Raw genomic sequence first — 20359 nt, forward strand, 5'->3', positions numbered from 1 at the left:
AAACCTGGGATTGAAAACTAGCCTCAGTAATGGTGACCATGACAACTATCACCGATTGTCGTAAAAACCCATCTGCTGCACTAATGTCCTTTAGTGAAGGAAATCTCCTATCCTTACCCGGCCTGGCCAACATGTGATTCCAGGTCCACAGCAATGTGACTGACATTTAACTGCCCTCTGAAACGGCCTCAGAAACCAGGTTGTTCTGGGCGGCTTTGCTAGCGACACCCACATCTCATCAAAGGATAAAGATAGAAAAAACTTTTACCCCCTATCTAACCCCTGCTGCACCGACCCTGAGAGTGTTAGATGGGACAGTGTAAAGGAAACTTCCGTCCTCCATATGCTGTCCTGTATGGGCCTCTGATGAAGCAGATCCCTGCTGTTTACAATTACCTGACATGTGACTGTGATAGACCTGAGTGGGAGTGAAATCACCGAGGTTCTGCTCGCTCTGCAATCATTCTGCCTCTGGGATTTGCCATAAAAAGGCAGAGGGAAAGATGTATTAACACCGATGGGTCGCTGGGTGGCTCAGTGACTCTTTCACTGAAGGGCCTTGGGTTCAAACACATCTCAGACAGGGCTGGTGAAAAATACCTCTCTGGGAAAGATGGGAAAACCGTGTAATGGCGAAAATGGAGCAGTGTTGATGGGCCTTGGGGGAAGGAGTTCAGCAAAAGCCAGTTCATTTCACATTCGCGATTTATTAAAATTTTCAGAGAACATTTTACAGAAAAGTTTATTTTAAAGTAAACTGAAATGAATATAACGACTGAAAGTCACATTGAGAACAGAGCACATTAGCCCTGAGCTGCCAACTATATGTACAACAGTAACAGACACCAGGAAGAGGAAATAGGAGCTCAACATAAAGCGAACGTAATAAATGTGAATGAGGAATGAGGAAAGTTACTTATTTACACAGGAAATTCGAATTAAAGGGAAATTATAAGCCATAATTGCAATACAGTCATAATTACCTCGCGCATTTCAAACAGAAAAATGGAAATACCGCCCATGATTGTCTCAGTTACAGATTCGGAAACATAAACAGAAGGTATTTTATTTTCAGAGTCACCAAAGAGGCATATTTTGAATTTGTAATACAGAAATCTCAGTAAACAGCTGAGGAAAGTCTACGGTGTCCAAAATGCAACCGATCACTTGATCTGAAAAAGAGGATAAAATAATGAAGCAGATGTTTAGAATGTGGGACATTTGTGTTAGTGTTTTAATCAATGAAACATTGAGAGATTTTTCAAACCGCTTCTGTCAGTTTGAAGTGTGAGTGGATTGAATCTTCTGACCTTCACCAGAGTGACGGCAGTGCTGTAGAAAATGCTCAGGAAGAACAGGATGATGAACGTGGAAGCGGTTGTCCAGATGTTGCCGTTATCATCCTCAGAGTCTTCAATCCAGATGCCATCATTGGAATCTACGAGGATATAGCCAAGGAAATACAATTAGATTGTTTATTAGTCCAGGATATCTTTTTCAATATTCTCTTTACTCTTTCCTAAGCTATTAATGTATTTTCTAATTTAATGTTCAATGTATATATGATGTTAAGTTCGTGAATCTCAGTAACCTATCTCTGTAACTATTTCTCCTTTACATTCCTCGTACAGCCCATGTCGGAAAATGTGGCAACTTATCTTCAGCAGCAGTTTATTTTCCAACAATTTCGTACGATCTATTATTGGAGAATATTATGATGGATATCGAGAGAGATTCACTGAGCTACTTATTTGGAAACTGTGAACGTTGCTTTTTAAAAGCTCGGATGTGAGTTCCCATCTTGTTTGTTTATTTGTGATCAACGTGCGTCATTAACTTAAATCAGTTTCTCAGTAAGAACATTGTTTCAGTGTGTTTATCGGGTCATTATGTAATCGAGGCAATTGCCGGAGGATATTTTTAATATATTTTTTCCCACCTATTTCTATTATTATTATTTTTAAAATTTATTTCCATTCATTGTTTTAACTCCACCTTTTTGCCTATTTTGATTTTTTTCCCACACCCCACTAGGGCCACCTGTCACTTGCTCATCCTGCTTTCTACCCTTAATGTCACTATTAGCACCTCCTTCAACCAGTATCACCAGCATCAACACCCCTTCGACCTTTTGTTTATTTCGCAATCTCTCCTTTGCCTCCACCTATCACTGGCCTTCTATCCAGCTTCACCTGTCCCACCCCACTTAAACAGTATATATTTCACCACATCTTTACTTCTCTATAGTTCTGAAGAAGAGTCATTTGGACTCAAAATGTTAACTCTGTCTTTCTCTCCACAGATGCTGCCAGATCTGCTGAGTTTTTTCAGCAATTTTTGTTTTTATGTTGGAGGATATGCCCATTAAAAAAGTACATTTGAATTATACTTTCTTCAATACACTGGCGTTTGTGTTGTGCTTTAGTTTTTGTCTATGTGTGCATGAGTATCTCGTGCTTTGCATTACTCTTTCTTTGTGTGTCCATATGTGTGTAAGAGTGTTAATGTGTGTGTTCATGCGCCAATGAGTGCTGATTTGTGTATCTGAGTGTCTGCGTCTGTGTGTATACTTTGTTTTTCTGCTAATTTGTATTATGAGTGTGTTATGGTGTGTGCTTATGCGTTGATGTCTATGTTTATTTATTACTATCTGTGTGACTGTGTGTTTATGCGTCCTTGCCTGCTAATATGAGTATTAATGTTTATTTTTGTGTTCCACGTATGTGTCAGCATATTTATGTCTGTGTCACAGCGTGTGTGAGTATGTGTGTGTGTGAGAGAGAGTTTAATGTGTGCATTTGTGTCTTGATGGATATTGAGAACTATGTATCAATGTGTGTTTAGGTTTTCATATGTACTAACGTGTGCTTTTTGTGTTCTCGTGTGCATGTGTATGTTTGTGTCGACATGTGTGTCTGTTAATGTGTTAGTTTGTTCTTCTGTGTTTGCGTGTCTGGGTGTTGTCTGCTCATGTGTGTGCATGTGCTAAGGTGTGCCCATGCATTTGTTTTAATGTGGTTGACAGTGTGTGTCTTTATGTCTGTATTTCTGTCATTATGAACGTGTGATAATGTATATGCTAATAATTACATTTGTGCTTTATGCCCTAGTATGAGTCTGCTTGTCTGGTTTTATCTGTTTGTGTGTGTGTGATTGTGTATATGTGTGTGAGTGTGTGTGCATTTGTGTGTGTGATTGTGTTTATGTGTGGATGTGTCTGTGTGTGTATTTACGTGTGTGATTGCGTATGTGTGTGCGTCTGTGTCTGTGTTTGTGCATGTGTTTGTGTGTGTGTGTGTTTGTGCGTCTGTGCCCATTTGTTTGTGTGTGTGTGATTGTGTGTGTGTATTTGTGTATGTGTGTGATTGTATGTGTGTGTGCCAGTGCGTGTTTGTGTGTGTGTGTTTGTGTGTATGGGTGCGTGCGGGTGTGTGGGTGCGTGCCTGTGTGCGTACCTGTGACTGTGTGTGTGTGCGTGTCTGTGTCTAGGTATCTGTGAGTGAGTGGCTGTGCCTAGGTATGAGTGTGTGTCCATTTGTGTCAGTTGTTTGTATTTTTATTATTTTTCCAAGTTTCACCGGGTACCAATGATCGAGTCTGACCTTGACAGTGAAACGTTTGGTGAATATTTTCAATGTTCTGTATATAAACGTGTTTTCTGTGAGATGCAAGGTGATATCAGGTGAACAAATGCAAAAATTCCACGGCGTGCCTCTCAAATTCAGGCAAGAACCACGAAAAACGCAGGGAGGATTCAATCACCAGTTTAGATTCGGATTATAAGAAATCAATGTTAGCAGCAGGTCAATAGGAATAAGAATGTTAAAACTTTACATTTTTCATTTTCAGCATGTTGGAAGTTAATGCCTGCGGACAGTAAGCTGGAAGCCGACTTGTGCTATTGGTAACTGGGTCCTTACAGCAGAGGCCTGTTCCCTTCTAGATTCTCTGCTCGGGGACTGAGAGTCCAGTGAGTTAATAGTTTCCCTCCCTGTAGTCGGCTAAGCAATTTCCCTTTCGGTTCTCTCTGCTGAGAAGATGGAGGCACACCGGGTTAACCAATGACCTTCCTCGTCTTTTTGTTTCGTAAGTGGAGGTAAAATTGGATAACAATTTTCCTTTCAGTTTTCCCTGTTGGGGAAGTGGGGGTACAGCGGGTTAACAATTTCCCTTCCCCTCTCTCTGTTGGGGAAGTAGGGGCACAGTGGCCAAACAATTCCCCCCCACCCTTTGTTGGTAAAGTGGGGGTACAGTGGGCTAACAATTTCCCCTCCCCCCTCTCTGTTAGGGAAGTTGGGGTACAGTGGGTTAACAATTTCCTTCCCCCTCTCTCTGTTGGGGGGTTGTTGGGACATGTTTCTCTGTGACCCTCACTTCAGTTCCCAGTGGGTGTGGTGCAGCAGCTTAAAGCTGACATCCATTTTAACGGGATGGGCAACAAGAGAAGCAGTAACACCGAGATCTAAATGTGCTGAGTTTGTTTGTCGGAAATGGGAAATTGTTAAATTTCCCCTTAGTGGGAGGAGAGCTGGTGAAGTTATTTTGCAGAATCCTGAAATGAATGAGCTTTACTCTGTCTCTAACCCAGGATGTATCTGAGCTGGGAGCACTGGGTGTACAAGACTTGGTTCTGAGCCCTGGAAATATCCGATTTTAAATGAACAGGTCTAACATCAGCAAAAGTGGAAAACAACATTAATTAAGCGATTGTGAATTTAAATTACGATTGGAGAAAAATACTTTATTATTTATTTATTGAAGTTTGAAATGTAACCGAGAGATTCTCATTGACATGAATTAACGGTGTCCATCAGTGCAAGGGAAATATTCACAAAACTCGGTTTACCGCTGGATTTATCAACCGTTCTGTTGATGATCTTTAAGGGGATCGCTTCATGTCCCACCACACAGGAGTAAGAAGCGCCGCTGGCCCACTCCTCCGCTGCAATGGATAACAGGCTGTACATGAAGAAGGAGCTATTGCCGTTCTCCGCCACCACCTCGGTGTTCTTGTAGTTCCCGGGATTCACCGGCTTGTCATTGACGGTCCACTTGACGAAGATCTCTCGGGGGGAGAAACCTCTCACTAAGCAGCTGAGGGAGACGAACCTCTGAGCGGAGACATCTTCTGCCGAGGGCAGGAGGACAGACACGGACGGTTCCCGCGGATTTTTAACTGCAGAAAATATACGATAAATGTCAATCAACTGGAGAATATCGGAGACAATGAAATGGCTGGTTAGATGTGAGAGAAATATTTTTGTGATGAATATTAAAGGTTTACATTATCCACTCATTGGAAATAGAACACCGATCCTTCACTATTGCTGAGTCAAAACCCTGGAACTCCCTCCCTAACAGCACTGTGGGTGTGCCCACACCAGATGGACTGCAGCGGTTCAAGAAGGCAGCTCACCACCACCTTCTCAATGGCTATTAGGGATGGGCAGTACACGCTGGCCGAGCCAGCGGCGCCCACATCCCATGAATTAATTAATAAAACATTTTGGGATCTGTTCGGTTTTCCAGCTCGGAACATAGGTGGACACAATCATTTTCCCTAAGAACCTATGGGGTTGAACTAGAAAGTTTCTCAAAGTTTACAGCACAGAAACAGGCTATTCGGCCCAATTGTGTAGGTGTTTAAGCTCCACACCAGGCTCCTCCCACCTGACTTCATCTAAACCCAATAGCACAGCCTTCAATTCATTGTTCATTCGTCTACTTTTCAATTTCCTCCTTGAAGTCTACAGGCCCAGAGCGTTTAGTTAGTGGAATTACCAATCGGAGTGGACCTTAATACATTGACTACTAAATATTGACCCTCACATTGGATATAGACACAATGACTCACTTATTGCTTCAATTTCACCGCTCACCTGGTTCTTTGTGGATGGAGCTTCTTAAAGGAGTCGGCAGATCCTGATGGCTCACCACGCAGTAGAACTCAGCCCCACTCAGCCAGGCTTGTGTCGAGATGTTTACGTTGCTGACCACGCTGTTGTGATCCTCTCCCGGCTGGACGGCAATCTCTGATTTCAAAGGCTTCTTTTCTTGGGTCCAGGACACGAGGACTCCATAAGGGGCATTAGAAACGATGCAGGTTAATGTCACCGTCGCCTCCAGTAAGACCTGTTCTATTGGCGGTGGCAGCAGAGTAATTGTGGGATCGTTGCATTGGGAATGTTCTGTGAAACAGAAATGAAAATCAATCAAAGTTTCACATTCAGAATCAGCAGTATTCAGCCTTCACTCTCTAAAGGAGAATATATCACCTTCGATATATCAACCTCGAACTATCGTCTTTAATCTTCTTTACACAATGCAAAGCCAGCTTGGTCTGTGTAAATTGTTCTCATAATTTAAGTCCTTCAGCCCCGGTAACATTCTGATGAATCTGCGTTGCCTCAGTCCCAATACAAATATACCATTCCTGGGCCCTGGAATGCAGTACTGAAAGCCGTTTTATAAATAGGGTGGCTGCACTTTCCAACACTCTATCCCGAAGGTGTTGCCAACTTTAATAAATTCCAGATTTGATTAACATCGGAGTGCAGAATGCTCGATTGCTTCCTCCGTTTTTATTTCTTACCCTCACACTTGGTGGCGTTTCGACTTTGGGTGACCCCTTGATGAGTGACCTGACAGGTATAGACCGCGTCGGTGAACCATTCCCCAACGGAGACTTTCAGCCGACTGGTCGCCGAGAAGTTCCCGTTCATTTCAAAGGCGGGAGAGGTGACAATTCCTGAATCCATGGGTTGTCCATTCTTCAGCCACTTCACGGTGATTGACTTTGGTCGGAAATCGATGATTGAACAGACGGCGGTTGCAAATTTGTTGGTTGTGATTTCTTCCCGGGAACTCATGGTGAGGAGAACAGTTGGAGGGAAGGTTTCAGTACCTTCAAGAAACACAGGTTAGACATTTCTTGCAGAAGAAATTGATAACAGATACAATGAGTTCGTATATTTTAACAGGCTTCTCCCGTTAATAGACACTAACCTGGATTTTCCCGGGATCAGAACTATGCAGAGCACTATAAATGCGTTATAACCAAGACCCCATACAGGTTAATCACAGTCTTTCTGTTTCTCACAGGTTCCCCAACACTTACATTGCATTCCAATGCTCTTGTCTGAGCCGCTGTATTGAACCTCACACTTGATTTTGCTGCATTCCCCCTCTGACTCGGTGATGATTAACTGGCTGCTCAGGGTGAAGGTTCCCTTCTGGTTTCTCACTGACGGGTAAGTCTTAAATCCAGTGGTGATCGGCTTCCCATCTTTCTTCCAGATCATTTTGGTGATTTCCGGGGAGTAGTCCATCGCCAAACAGCCGTAGGTGACGGAGCCGTCGGTGTTGTGTTGCTGACAGGAGGAGACCAGGCTGTAGAGAGTGGGCGAAGACGGTGTCGCTGGGAAAGAATGGCCGATTGAACAAGTTAGACTCTCATTTGTGATCATTAAGTAACCAAACAGCTTAAAATGTGACTATAACTATAAACATATCCTAATATATTCCAACTAAAACCCACATCCACATTTGATCATTTATTATTTCCATCTTTTGGTGACCCTCACCTGTCGGTTCCCTCTTTAGAAACCCACACCTCTTTTTCCGCCTCTATCCCATTACTAAAAGAGAACATTTTGATATCATCTGAATGACGCTTCTTTCATTGGATTAAAATGGAAGAGCAGAGCATTTTCCCCATTATTTCGGCCACCATTTATTTCTCAATCAACAGCACTTAGTGATAGAGAAAGTGTCTCGTCATTTATATCATTGAAGTTTGGAAATTGGCTCTGTTCAAATTGACTGATGCCCCCTCCCCTCTCCACGTTCCCCCAAAACAAAGAATAGCAACGGCCCTTCGAAAGTACCTTTGTAATGGTAACTAAAATATGACCATAGAACTCTAAATTGAATACCAGTTACAGTAAGTACGACATTTTCCAATCGTAGGTACATGTGAACATGCGGATCATTAGCAGGAGTAGGCCATTCGGCCTCTCGAGCCTCCTCCACCAATCACTCCGATCATAGCTGATCTGATTGTGGCGTTAACTCCACATTCCCGCCTACTCTCCGCCAACCTTTGACTCCCTTGACAATGAAGAATCTCTCTACCTCTGCTTTGAAATATTAATGACTCCTCCTCCATCGCTCTCTGGGGAAGAGAGTTCCAAAGTTTCACGACCCTTTGAGAGAAAAATAAAATCTCCTCATTTCCATCTGAAATGGGAGACCTCTTATTTTCAAACTGTGTTCCCTATCGTTCGTCTCTCTCACAAGAGGAAACATCCTTGCAGAATTCACCCTGTAAATTTCCCTCAGGATCTTATATGTTTCAGTAAAATCAGCTCTCATTCTTGTAAACTCCAATGGATACAGGCCCAGCCTATCCAAACTTTCCTCATAAGATAACCGACGACACCTCCCAGTATCATTTGAATGAACATTCTCTGAACAGCTTCTAATGCTTTTATATCCTTTCTTAAAGGAGACTAAATCTGTACACAGAAATTCAGACGAGGTCTCATCGACGCCCTGTTAAACTGCATCAAAACATCCTTACTTTTATATTCTATTCCCCATGTAATAAATGACAACAATCCCTTTGCCTTCCTCATCACTTGCTGTTCCTGTATTGTAACTTTTTGTGATTCATGCAATAAGGGATCCACACTCCTCTGTACCTCAGGGTTCAGAAATCTCTCTCCCTTTCAATAATACGCAGCTTTTGTATTCTTCCTGCCAAAGTGGACAAGTTTATATTTTCCCACATTATACGGCATCTGTCATTTTTTTTGCCCACTCTCTTAACCTATCGATATCCCTTTGTTGACCCTTTATCCCCTCTTCACCACTTACTTTCCTATCTATCTTTGTGTCATCAGCAAATTTAGCAAATTCATTCAGCCCTTTCATTCAAGTCATTGGTATAAATTGTAAATAATTGAGGCCGCAGCATTGATCCCTGTGGCACTCCACTTGTCACATCTTGCCAACCTAAAATAACCAATTTATCCCTACTCTCTGTTTCCTGTTAGCTAATCAAACTTTTACCCATGCTGAAATGTTACTGCCGACACCATTATTTTGTGTAGTAACCTTTGATGTGCCACTTTGTCCAATGCCTTCTGGAAGCCCAAGTACAGCACATCCACAGGTTCTCCTTTACTCATGTTCCTTGTTACTTCCTCGAAAGGCCTCAAATAAATCAGCCAAACATGAATCCCCTTCCACAAAACCATGATGGATCTACATAATTGCATTTGGATTTTCTAAGTGACCCGTGAGAGGCTCCTTAATAACAGATTCCAGCATTTTCACTCGGGAAGATGTTAAGCTAACTGGCCTATAGTCCCTTGCTTTCCCTTTCCCTCCTTTATTTAATTTAAAAGCCTCATTCTCTATTTTCCAGAGACCTTTCCAGAATCTAAGGAATTTTGGAAAATTAAAACCAATGCCCCTGCTATTTTAGCAACCACCTCGTTGAGGCCAAAATATTTAGCCAACTTCTCTGCCCATTTCCTTATTTTCCTTTCTAACGGGCTTGTCCAATCCGTGGACCGTGGCTGGATTGTGGCCCCCGAAGCCCCTTGAAATGGCCCCCTCCAATCACAGGCGGGCCTTCTACCACGTTAGCGGCTGATAGGCTGACTAGTGGGCCTATCAGCAGTAAAAGTGGGAGACAAACAGGTTGTGATTGGAGGGTCAGCAACCACCCCCTGGAGAAAGGCGCAGGGAGCCGGAGGGAAGCGCACGGAGACATTGTCTCCCATCTATCCCAGGCACTTAGCACTTTTCCCCAGGAATGGAAAGGATTTCAGGAGGAGGAGAGACAAGGAGGGAGAGAGAGGGAGAGATAGGGAGAGTGGGGCCCAGGGCGTCTGGTGCCTCCGCTCGCAACTGCTGTCGCCCAGCTCTCCCCGCGAGAACCCGGCTCTCAGCCCTTCCTCCACCCCCGGCCTCAGTGCCCTTCGCCCCCGCCTCTCTGCCTGCCCCACCCCCCGCCTCTCTGCCCTTCCCACCAACCACTTCCCTGCCCGGTCGGTCCCTGCCCCCGCGCCTCCCTGCCCTTCCCCCCATCCCTCCTCCCTGCCCTTTCACTCCCGCCTCTCTGCCCTTCCTCCCTCCCTCCTCTCTACCCTTCCCCCACCCCCACCCACCACCCCCCCCTACGCCTCTCTGCCCTTTCCCCTTCCCGCCTCTCTGCCCTTTCTCCCCCATCTCCGCACTTACTCAATGGGTCTCTGCACCTTCGCCCGGCTCTCTTACCTTTTCCACTGGCTCTCTGCCCGTTCCCCGGCTCGCTGACTTTTGCCCCGTCTCTATGCCCTTCCCCCCTAATATCCCCCGGCTCCCTGCCCTTTCCCCCCGCCCCTCTGCCCTTCCAACCGACGCTCGTCTCTCCCTAAGGCCATGCTCCACTTTTCGGCCCTGCTAGGCCTTAGGCCTCGCTTCCTGCTCTCTCTTCCTCGCAGTTACCGCCCTCCCCACAACGATTTAGGAAAAGTGATCTAATGAGTGAGCGTGTGCATGATTGACAAAGTAAGGGTGGCTGAGTGACAGAGTGAGGGCGGGTGCGTGGGTGAGTGAAGGAGTGAGTGAGGGTGGGTGCTGAGTGAGCGTGGGTGGGTGTCTGAATGTGGGTGAGTGAGAATGGATGAGTGAGTGAGTGAGGGTCATTGAATGAGGGTAGATGAGTGGGTGAGTGAGGATTGGTGGGTATGTGAGTGTGGGTATGTGAGTGAGGGTGAGTGGGCGTGTGAGGGTGGGTGGATGAGTTATTGAGTGTGAGTGAAGGTAGATGAGTAAGGATGGGTGGCTGAGTGAGGATGGGTGAGGGTGGATGAGTAAGGGTGGGTGAGTGAGGGTGGGTGAATGAGTGTGAATGAGGCTGGGTGAGTGAGGGTGAGTGAGTGAGGGTGATTGAGTAATTGATTGTGAGTGAGAGAGGGTGAGTTAGGGTGAGTGAGGGTGAGTGAGTGAAGGTGAATGAATAATTGATGGTGAGTGAATGAGGATGAGTGAAGGTGGGTGAGGGTGGGTGAGTGAGGCTGCGTGAGTGAGGGCGAGTGAGTGATTGAGGGTGGGTGAGTGAGGGTGGATGAGTGAGTGAGGGTGGATGAGCGAGGGTTGGTGAGCGAGGGAATGAGGACGTGTGAGTGAGGGTAAGTGAGTGAGGGTGAGGGAGTGAGGGTGAGTGAGTGAGGGTGAGTGAGTGATTGTGGGTAGTGAGGGTGCCTAGGTGCAGGAGGCTCATCAAGGCGATGTTTCTCCGGATGATTTTCCACCCCGGCTCAGCTTTCTGTTGCCTGTTGTTCACAGCCGAGCCGGAGGCTCCTCCATTCGGCTCCACCTCCTCCCCTTCCTCTCCATCGATCCTGTCCCGATTCTACGTATTGATCAGCTATCAGTAACACCGGCTGTGTAAAGTCAGGCAGCAATGTAGATCGCTGGCCAGCTGCTTTAATGCCGATGTCTTTCTTTAAGAAACCTGTGTCAGTGCGCGAATAGGCAGACTGAGGGGGCTGGGGGGGACGGTTACAGCAAAACCAGGATGGGCCGTGAAGGCATCTTGCACCAAGTGTGCACCAGTGTTGGGGATCCAGGAGGCCATGGTCTCCATCACATCTCTCCCCTTTCCTTGTTTCTTTGTGTTTGGTTCAACACTTGGAAATTCTCCACATATATAGTGATGTCACCTGTTTAATTTAATTTTACACAAAAATACCACAGAAATGGAACAATGAACATGCATGCAGCTTAATGGATTTTCATTCTGCAATTAGCATTTTCTGTGTGTGAGAATGTGTGTGTGTGCGCGAAAGAGAGGGAGAGAGAGATTGCATGCAAGTGTATGTGTGTTTTTGAGAGAGAGAGAGACAGAGAGAGACAGTATTGTGTATGTGACAGAGAGAGTGTGTGTGTGTGAGATGGGGAGTATAAATGTGAGAGTGTGTGAGATAGAGAATGTGTGTGTGGTAGAGAAAGGGTGTGTGTGTGTGTGTGTGTGTGTGTGTGTGAGAGAGAGAGAGAGATAAAGAGAGTGAGAGAGAGTGTGTGAGAGAGGGGCAGTGTGTTTTTATGTGCGTGTCACAGGGAGTATAAGTGTGAGAGAGCCTGAGATAGAGAAATGTGTGTGTGTGAGAGAGAGCTACTGTGTGTGTGAGAGAGAGAGAATCTGTAGGGGTGTAAGTGGTTGGTAGGATAAGTGTATGAGAGAAAGTGTGTGAGAGAGCGAACGTGTGTGTGAGAGAGAATGAGTGTGTGAACGAGCCAGTGTGTGTGTCAGAGAGAGAGAGAGTGGGGAGAGAGAGAGTGCGTATGTGAGAGAGACAGAGAATGAGAGAGAGTGCATGTGTGAGAGAAAAGTGTGTGTGAGATGGAATGTGTTTGTGTTTCTGCGTGTGTGAGAGGGAGAGAATTAAGATGTGTGTGCATGTGTGAGAGTGTGTATGTGTGTGGGAGATAGGGTGCATGTATGTGAGAGGGAGAATGGTTGTGGTGTGCGTGTGTGTGTGAGAGAGAGAGAATGGGTGTGTGAGACTGCATGTGTGAGAAAGAAAGAGCGCATGTGTGTGTGAGAGAGATAGTGTTCAAGTGTGAGTGTGTGTAGTTGAGAGAGTATGTATATGAGAGAATTTGAGTGTCTGTGTGAGAGTATGTGTGGAAGTGAGAGGCAATGTGTGAGAGACAGAGTGTGTGCGCGTTAAAAAGAGTTTGTGTGTGAGAGAGAGAATCTGAGAGAGAGTATGTGTGTGTGTGACACCGAGAGAAAGAGAGTATGTGTCTGTCAGAGAGAGTGCGTGTGAGAGAGAGTGCGTGTGAGAGAAAGTGTGCACGTGTGTGAGAGAGAGCGTGTGCGACAGAGAGAGTGAGCGAGTGATTAAGAGACTGAGTGTGTCGAGGTAGATCAGCCATGATCTTACTGAATGGAGGGCAGGATCGAAGGGCCGAATGTCCTCTCATTCTCTCATTTCTGTAATTCACTCCTCCCCCTGCAGGCGGCAATCCAATGACTCAGTTTTTGATGGCGGCTCCTTTGCCCCAAATCCCCCGCGGCTGGTTGTTTGGAGCGGGAGCCTGGTCATTGTCCATTTCAATCGTTTAAATAACTCGCAGCCTCTGATCAGATCAGAACAGGCGCTGCTCTCTGGAGCCTCACTGTCACTCCCTGATTCTGTTTGTTCTGAAATTGTGCTCAAGTTCAGGTCACTCACATTCAATGATTTTCTGATACTCAAAATCCTGAAACATAATTAATGTATTAAAATTTATACATGTTCTCTCCAGAAATATTGTTAAAAACAATTATCGTGCGTCATTTCACCAGAGCAATGACGCAATTTATTTTTACTGATCTGGCTCGAGAACCCACAGCCAGTTAGTTTGATGCTGATTCAGTTTGATTGACTTCTGCGGGGAGAAGACTCTCAGTTCAGGGACAGGACAAGGTAAGATATGAAAGCCCCCACTCCTCCCCCAGTACACTCCTGTCATCAGCTGCAAGGGTGGGATTCAACAGAAAGCCAACTCTCCACTGAACTGTCAAACACTCCAGGTCAGGTACAGCACCGGTTTGATATAAAATAAAACTTCCTCAACATTGTCCCATCAAATATGTCCAGGAGAGGGTTCATTCCGGTTTTGAAATAAATGCTGTGGCTGCAAGAGCTGGTCAGAGGCTGGGAATTCTGTGGCGAGCAATTCAACTCCTATTGCCCAAAGACAACTCACCATCTGCAAGGCACAAGTCGGGACTGGGATTGAATAGTTTCTACTTGCCTCAATGAGTGAAACTTCAAAAAACCCCAAAGAACACGATACTATCCAGGACAAAGCAGCCCACAGAATTGGTTCCCCATCCACTACCTAAAACATTTCCCCCCCACCACCCCCCCCAGCCCACCGCCCGTGACAGCAGTGTGTATATACAGGATGTATTGTAGCAACTCGCCAAGGCTCCTTCTACAGCAATTTACAAACACGCAACCTCTCCTAACTAGAAGGACAAGGGCAGCAGGTGCTTGGAAACACCGCCACCTCTACTTTCCCCTCCAATTCACCCACCATCCTGACTTGGAACTATATCGCCGTTCCTTCACTGTCAATGGGTCAAAATCCTGGAACTCCCGATCTAAAAGCACTGTGAGTGTACCTGCAGCTATTCAAGAAGGCGCCATTTCAACACTTCCCCAAGGGGCACTTAGGGATGGGAAACAAATGCTGGCCCTGCCAGTGACCCCAATACCCTATGATAGGATTAAAAATAAGATACAGACTAATTTCTTCCTCCACACTGTCCAACCAAATAGGTCAAGGACAGCTACAGCACTGATTAAAATAGAATAAAGCTGTCTCTGCATTGCCTAACCGAACACTCCCAAGGCAGATACATCACTGGTTTAAAATCGGCCAAATCTCCTTCGACAGCCTGTCTGTCGTTTCTGAATTGTCCTTTCTGACTGTCACAATGGGTTGGGTATCTCATTTCTGAGGCGCCTGGTCAAAAAGTCAAACTTTCACATTTCTCACAGATACAAGTTTTTTGAAGAAATAAATCAAATTGCACTTCCTGAAATACAGGAGAGCGAACCAGAAGGTTAACAACCAGTCAGGAAGATTCCTGGTCCCAGCACAGTGACCACGCGCACAGAAACAGAACAGACACAAATGATGCAACAATCGAGTTCCCAGCAGATAGATCTGTTCAATCTGTCCATTTCTTTATAGCTGTTTGATTCTAATTGATCAATGGTCAATTTAGTACAATTATTCTATAACTAGTTTGAAATTAATCTGATTTCCATTTCAAAACTCCATTTGAAGTCCATCTAATTCTCCCTATGTGTCTCAAATCTCCAAACAGTGTAAGATTTAAGTTACAGAGTCACAGAATCGCAGTGCAGTAGAGGCCGTTCGGCCCATCGAGTCTGCACGACACGTGAGAAACACCTGACCTACCAATCTAATCCCATTTACCAGCACTTGGCCCATAGCATTGTACACTAAAAATGAGCACAGCAAATAGTACAGATTCAGGATAATTTGGTGTCCGTAACAGAGACTCAATTACAGGGTAAGAATTAAACAAATCAGGAAACACTCACATTGAAAACCGATTACCCGCTGATTTGATTTGATTTTAGGTATAAATATAACCAATAAACTCATCGAGGCGAAACACCTTATCGAGCTGAGCACAGCTGAGTAAGAAAAGTATTATTTTCTAAATTCATTTTGGATACAATGACAAATTCTCTCCATCCTTTGAGATTTTGCACTCACTATAATGACCACTGTACTACTTAATTGTTGGAGTTCATTTATGTTGAATTAATTATCACCAATATTATATTGTAAGTTAATTATCTTGTTATTGTCAATTCATTTTCTTGTTAGCTGACTTCTACTCTCTAATATTAAAAAAATGGTTTTCAAAAATTGAAAATTTGTTTCTCCCTGGTACATTGTGAAATAATTGGGGTTTATTTAAATCAACCTGACACTGAAACAATGTTAAACAATAAACTTCAAATTAGTAGATGGTAACATTCAGGCAAGTATATCAATTTTACTTAAATCTAATCACTATTTAATATTTTACTTTTACTTCTACTGCTCTGTTTTAACGGACAAAATTGTAAACTATGCGTGTTTCTGAACGCTTTGAGAAATCACAAATTCCATCTACTCTCATCGAGTAATTCACACGACGAATTTATCAGTGGAATATTTTGAATATTTTCATATCTGTCCGGGGTCACATCGCATTAACATGAACTGTAACATCATCTGTTTGCAAAAGCAAACTTGTCTTAACTCGAAACTATATGTAAAAAAAATGTTCCTGGCAGTTACTTATTATCAATAAAAGTGCTTCCTAGACAACAATCCCTATAATTTAATTGTTAAATATATTGTTCATTGAAAGAAGATCCAAATTGATCAATATAAAACTTGATGAGAACAATTCATTCAGATCATCTGCGACACTGAAATATCATTAAATTGTTTCGAGATTTTCTTCTTCAATTTAATATTTAATAAGAATTAAGCATGAATCTCAGATATAATCCATTCTTCTCGTATAATTCTATCCTGTGTACAGCACAGCTATGGGGGACAGGATTTTTGTTATTCAGTTCAAAACTAACATTAATGTTTGCTATTAAACCTGTTTGCATTTCAAGCTTTTACTTGTCAATCTCTATTCATATGCAGTCTGCACTTTCCTACAGTTCAATAAAATGTAAGAACTATTCATTTACTGCCAGCGAATTCCACCCCCTCCCCAGAAAACTCTTTAAGGTTAGATTAGTGACAACTATCTCGCTATCCAAATCCCAATGACATTGAAGGAATAGTATGGTTCCGGCTGCACAGAAAGAATATAATAACTGGATAGACATATTGCCAAACTGCAATGTCAAACTCCTCTTTAAGTCAATACAAATGTTATCAGGGATATAAAAAAGTAATCCAAAATCTCTTGTGAAACTGAACAATTCTGTAGAATCAGTATATTCTTATTGAATTTTTAACATGCATAATCACAAAATGTTTCCAGCCTAAAAACTTTCCAGATCATGTCAATTGTGCGCAGTGCACAGCAGAATTGTGAAAAGCGATTAATGATCAATTGGGTTAATATGAAAGCTGTTCAGTCAATATGGAGAAATATTACCACATTATAATTGTTGGAATTACATTAATTTTACTCCACAATTTGAAAACTTGGAAACTATGTAGCTTCTGATTGCAGTAAGTAATTATGTTCTGAATGAGCGTCATAATCCATGGTTAAATTTAATCTGCGATTATCGCTTAAAATAAAAACAGGATGTTCTAACACATCTTTAAACGCTTTTTCCCCATTTCTGAAGCCTCTGTTTTCTGCCTACAATCACTCTTCGAGCAGATACAAACAGGTAGATTGTTTCTATTCAATCACAAAATGTGTAACCGCTCAATGTCACCGAGTTTAAACGATGCAGAACCGCCAAACCGTTTCACAAATTCTGTTCATTCAAAGTCGCCCGACACACAATCTCCTCAGCAGAAAAACACCAAATCACATCACCGAGGGGCTGAAATCCGTTTCATGGTGAAGCAGCTCAATTCTACAAACACTTCCAACAGAATCCAATGTAACATTGCAGGTAAATCTCAATATCGAATCCAGGCAACCGGCTCGTCACCAAATGAATGAATAGTTAAACTAAACAGAAATATGGGATAATGTCAACAGCATTGTGAGTAGGAACATCTTTAATAAATTATTATTGAAACTTAAGCATATTTTGCTAATACTGGGTTTGATTTCGAACATATTTAAACCTTCGTGCAGTAGACGGTAAAACCCACAGCCATTAGATGTCACCGAGATTAAACATTGCAGAAACGTCAAACTGTTTTTACAAACGTTAGATATTTCAAATAGCCCGGCTACACATCATCTTCAGCAGATAAACTCCAAATCACAACAACCAGGGACTGAATCCCTCAGCAGCACTTTTTGTCAAGACACAGCGCCATTATATAACTCAATTTCAGCAGAATCACATGAAGCATTGTGAAAAAAATCCGCATAAAGAATCCACCAAACCCATGTTTCAGTGAACGAATGAATTATTAAAATAGACAAAAATGTAAAGCAAAGACTCAAATAAAGCAGTTACTAAATAAGTGCATGGTTCTTACCTGCAGTCACCGTCACCATGGTCCCTTGTCCCCAGTAGCCCATAGCGTCACAGTGTTACATTCCCTGGGCTGTGCCATACAATAACTGTCCCTGCACGAAAAAGACAGAAATCCAACATTATTTAAAATATTCATAAGTCAGGAGCAAAGTAAGGTCACGATGAATCTTCACGAAATTTTATTTGCATTTCTAGATATCTTTAGGTATTCATAAATGACCCTCATGTTTTATAATTCACAGAGTAACACGTGAATATGTTGTTGAAATCACCAACTGATGAATGGATAATTAACACAGTTTTTCCATTTTAAACCATGTTTTTTGGCAGTGCTGGACAAAAATAATATTTTACTGTAAACATAGCAGGATTGTAAAAGCGAGCACTGACCCAAGCAGACTCAAGTAATGCTGAGGGGTTTTTGTATTGACAGTAACTGCTGTGCCACCCAGTATGTCACAGTGAGACACACCATGTCAAATACTGTTTTGACATGGTCAAAACAGTCAAAGACTGTTAACTGTAAATACAGAGATTTAATATCACTGCGCTCTCAAAAACCCGATTCCGACTCGCTTAAGAGTGAGTCAGTGAGATATTCCAGCCTGTGCTGGTCATTATATTTATAAATGCGATTGGAATTCTTTTAAAGCCTCCGTGCAGATTTAGCGTGTCCGTCAACACTAACAAAGCGGAAGACTCTAATACCTTTTCGCAAACCTCGACCCAACATTTTATTTAACTTTCATTTTCTTTGACGTTCCTGCTGTGTTAGTGATCACCAATTTGAACAAACTCCTTCTGAGGTTTTTGTATGATGATGTCGCTGTGCACAGCACTGTGACCGACTGTAGTATCACGGTGAAATACACCCGCACAAAAACTGCACCCTCTCTCTGTTCAGTGCTGCCTCTCGATATTCTTCAAATAGACATTTACCTCTGATCTGGTTTAGAATTCATGCAGCAATTTACAAAACTCAATGAACAGAGACCTCCGTCAAGTATCAAACATATCAAAATGAACATTATATCCAGGCCTGTAATTGCGGAAACTGTTAACAGTAAATATAAACACAGCAAAAAGCTCAGCTCATTATATCGATTGTTAGGTTTTACTGTTAAATTTGTTGTTTTACTTTTGTTGTCTGGTTCTGATCATTACAGTTAATATTACATTTAAAACAAGTATTGACCGTCAGGTTATGATGGAAGTTGTTGAGTCCCTCTCGATCTGTTCTTGTTCGGGTCCAGCCCTGGTTCCTCTCGCTGTGACTCTCTTGCACAGTAATAGATGGCGGTGTCTTCAGTCTTCAGGCTCGTCATGTCCAAGGATAGCATGTTCCTTGAAGTGTCTATGGACGCAGTAAATCGATTCTTAATTCCTGGGGCGTAGTTGTTATTGGATGAACTTTTGTAGTTAAGCAGCCACTCCATCCCTTGTCCGTGAACGTGTCGGACCCATTGCATCCTGTAGCTGCCAAGATCGAAGCCGCTGGTTTTACAGGTCAGTCTCAGGGAACCTCCGGGACGCCCGGTCTCTGCCTCTGGCTGAGTCAACACGACCTCCGACTGGACACCTGTAAAAATATATCAAAAACCCCGAGGATTAATCCTGGTGAAATGATTCCTGACCCTGTAACATTCCAGAGAAAGATTAACACTGAGACAGTAACAGTGAGAGACTTGGACAATAAAAACTACTCACGGGATAAGAAAGTCAGCAACAAACTGAGAGAAATCGCCGACCTCATCCTTCTGGTCACTTGGGGAAAGTGGTTCTGTCCAGAACTCAGTGAGCAAACCAGCTCCCGGACTGTTGGATTCCGGCCCCAGTGAGCGGCATTTAAATACCCGGCAGAAGGGGGCGGGTTTCCAGGTGCCGCCTGTTGATTCCCTGGTGGAGGCGGCGACTGGATCCATGCCCCACCTTCCACATCCCCAACAGAATGGGCTCAGATATTTACAATAGGTCTTTTTTTAAAAAGTGGACAGTTTATCTGTATCGGGGTATTTGGCTGTGTGGATTTATTATAATGTGTCCAGGGATTCTAATGGTGAAATTGCAGTTGAGTATCTGTTCATAAAAAAAAAATTCCAATGAAAATTAAGCCCATTTATTTCTACACCACTTCACAAGGGGTTGAATCTAAAAAAAATCAATTATATTATCAGGGAGTAAAGGGACTGTCAGTCTGTGTTGCAGCAACTCCGGGTCTCTATCTCATTGCAGCAATAAATTATCATCAGTCATAGGAATTATTATTGATGTATGTAACGAAATACGAGGGATGAACAAAGTGATTCTATTTACAGAGTATGTGTCTATCGCTGTACAATTAGGGTCTGGAGATAAGAAGAATCCCCTCACATTATGCAATGTCTCTCCTTGCATTTCTTGAACAGCCCCTGACCCTGAGACAGCCCTGTGAAAATTAGTGGTAAAAGAATCCCGCCTGCCCGATAATTAAACAGTAAGTTTACAGAGACTTTTGTCTCAGTAAAACTCTAAAATTTACAACTTTTGACACAGAAGTTAATGAATCTGAACGGACCCGGACATCAGCAAAGTTATCCTTCAGCATCCAAATCATTTCAGCTAATTTTATTGGCTACTAGCTGTCTACCATTCACTGGTATTGG

At 43.2% G+C, this 20359-nt stretch overlaps 1 gene segment (V, D, J or C); it reads right to left on the bottom strand.

Annotated features, from left to right (window-relative positions):
* Window positions 1-728: 728 nt before the first annotated feature.
* LOC144697827 (Ig heavy chain C region, membrane-bound form-like) lies at window positions 729-19186 on the bottom strand. The segment is given in 9 exon segments: window positions 729-1172; window positions 1311-1438; window positions 4847-5176; window positions 5880-6188; window positions 6593-6904; window positions 7118-7417; window positions 17719-17756; window positions 18733-18756; window positions 18993-19186. Coding segments are annotated over 9 exon segments (1644 nt in total).
* Window positions 19187-20359: the final 1173 nt, after the last annotated feature.

Source organism: Cetorhinus maximus, chromosome 23 (genome assembly GCF_964194155.1).
Source record: "Cetorhinus maximus chromosome 23, sCetMax3.hap1.1, whole genome shotgun sequence".
NCBI classification, from domain to species: Eukaryota; Metazoa; Chordata; class Chondrichthyes; order Lamniformes; family Cetorhinidae; genus Cetorhinus; species Cetorhinus maximus.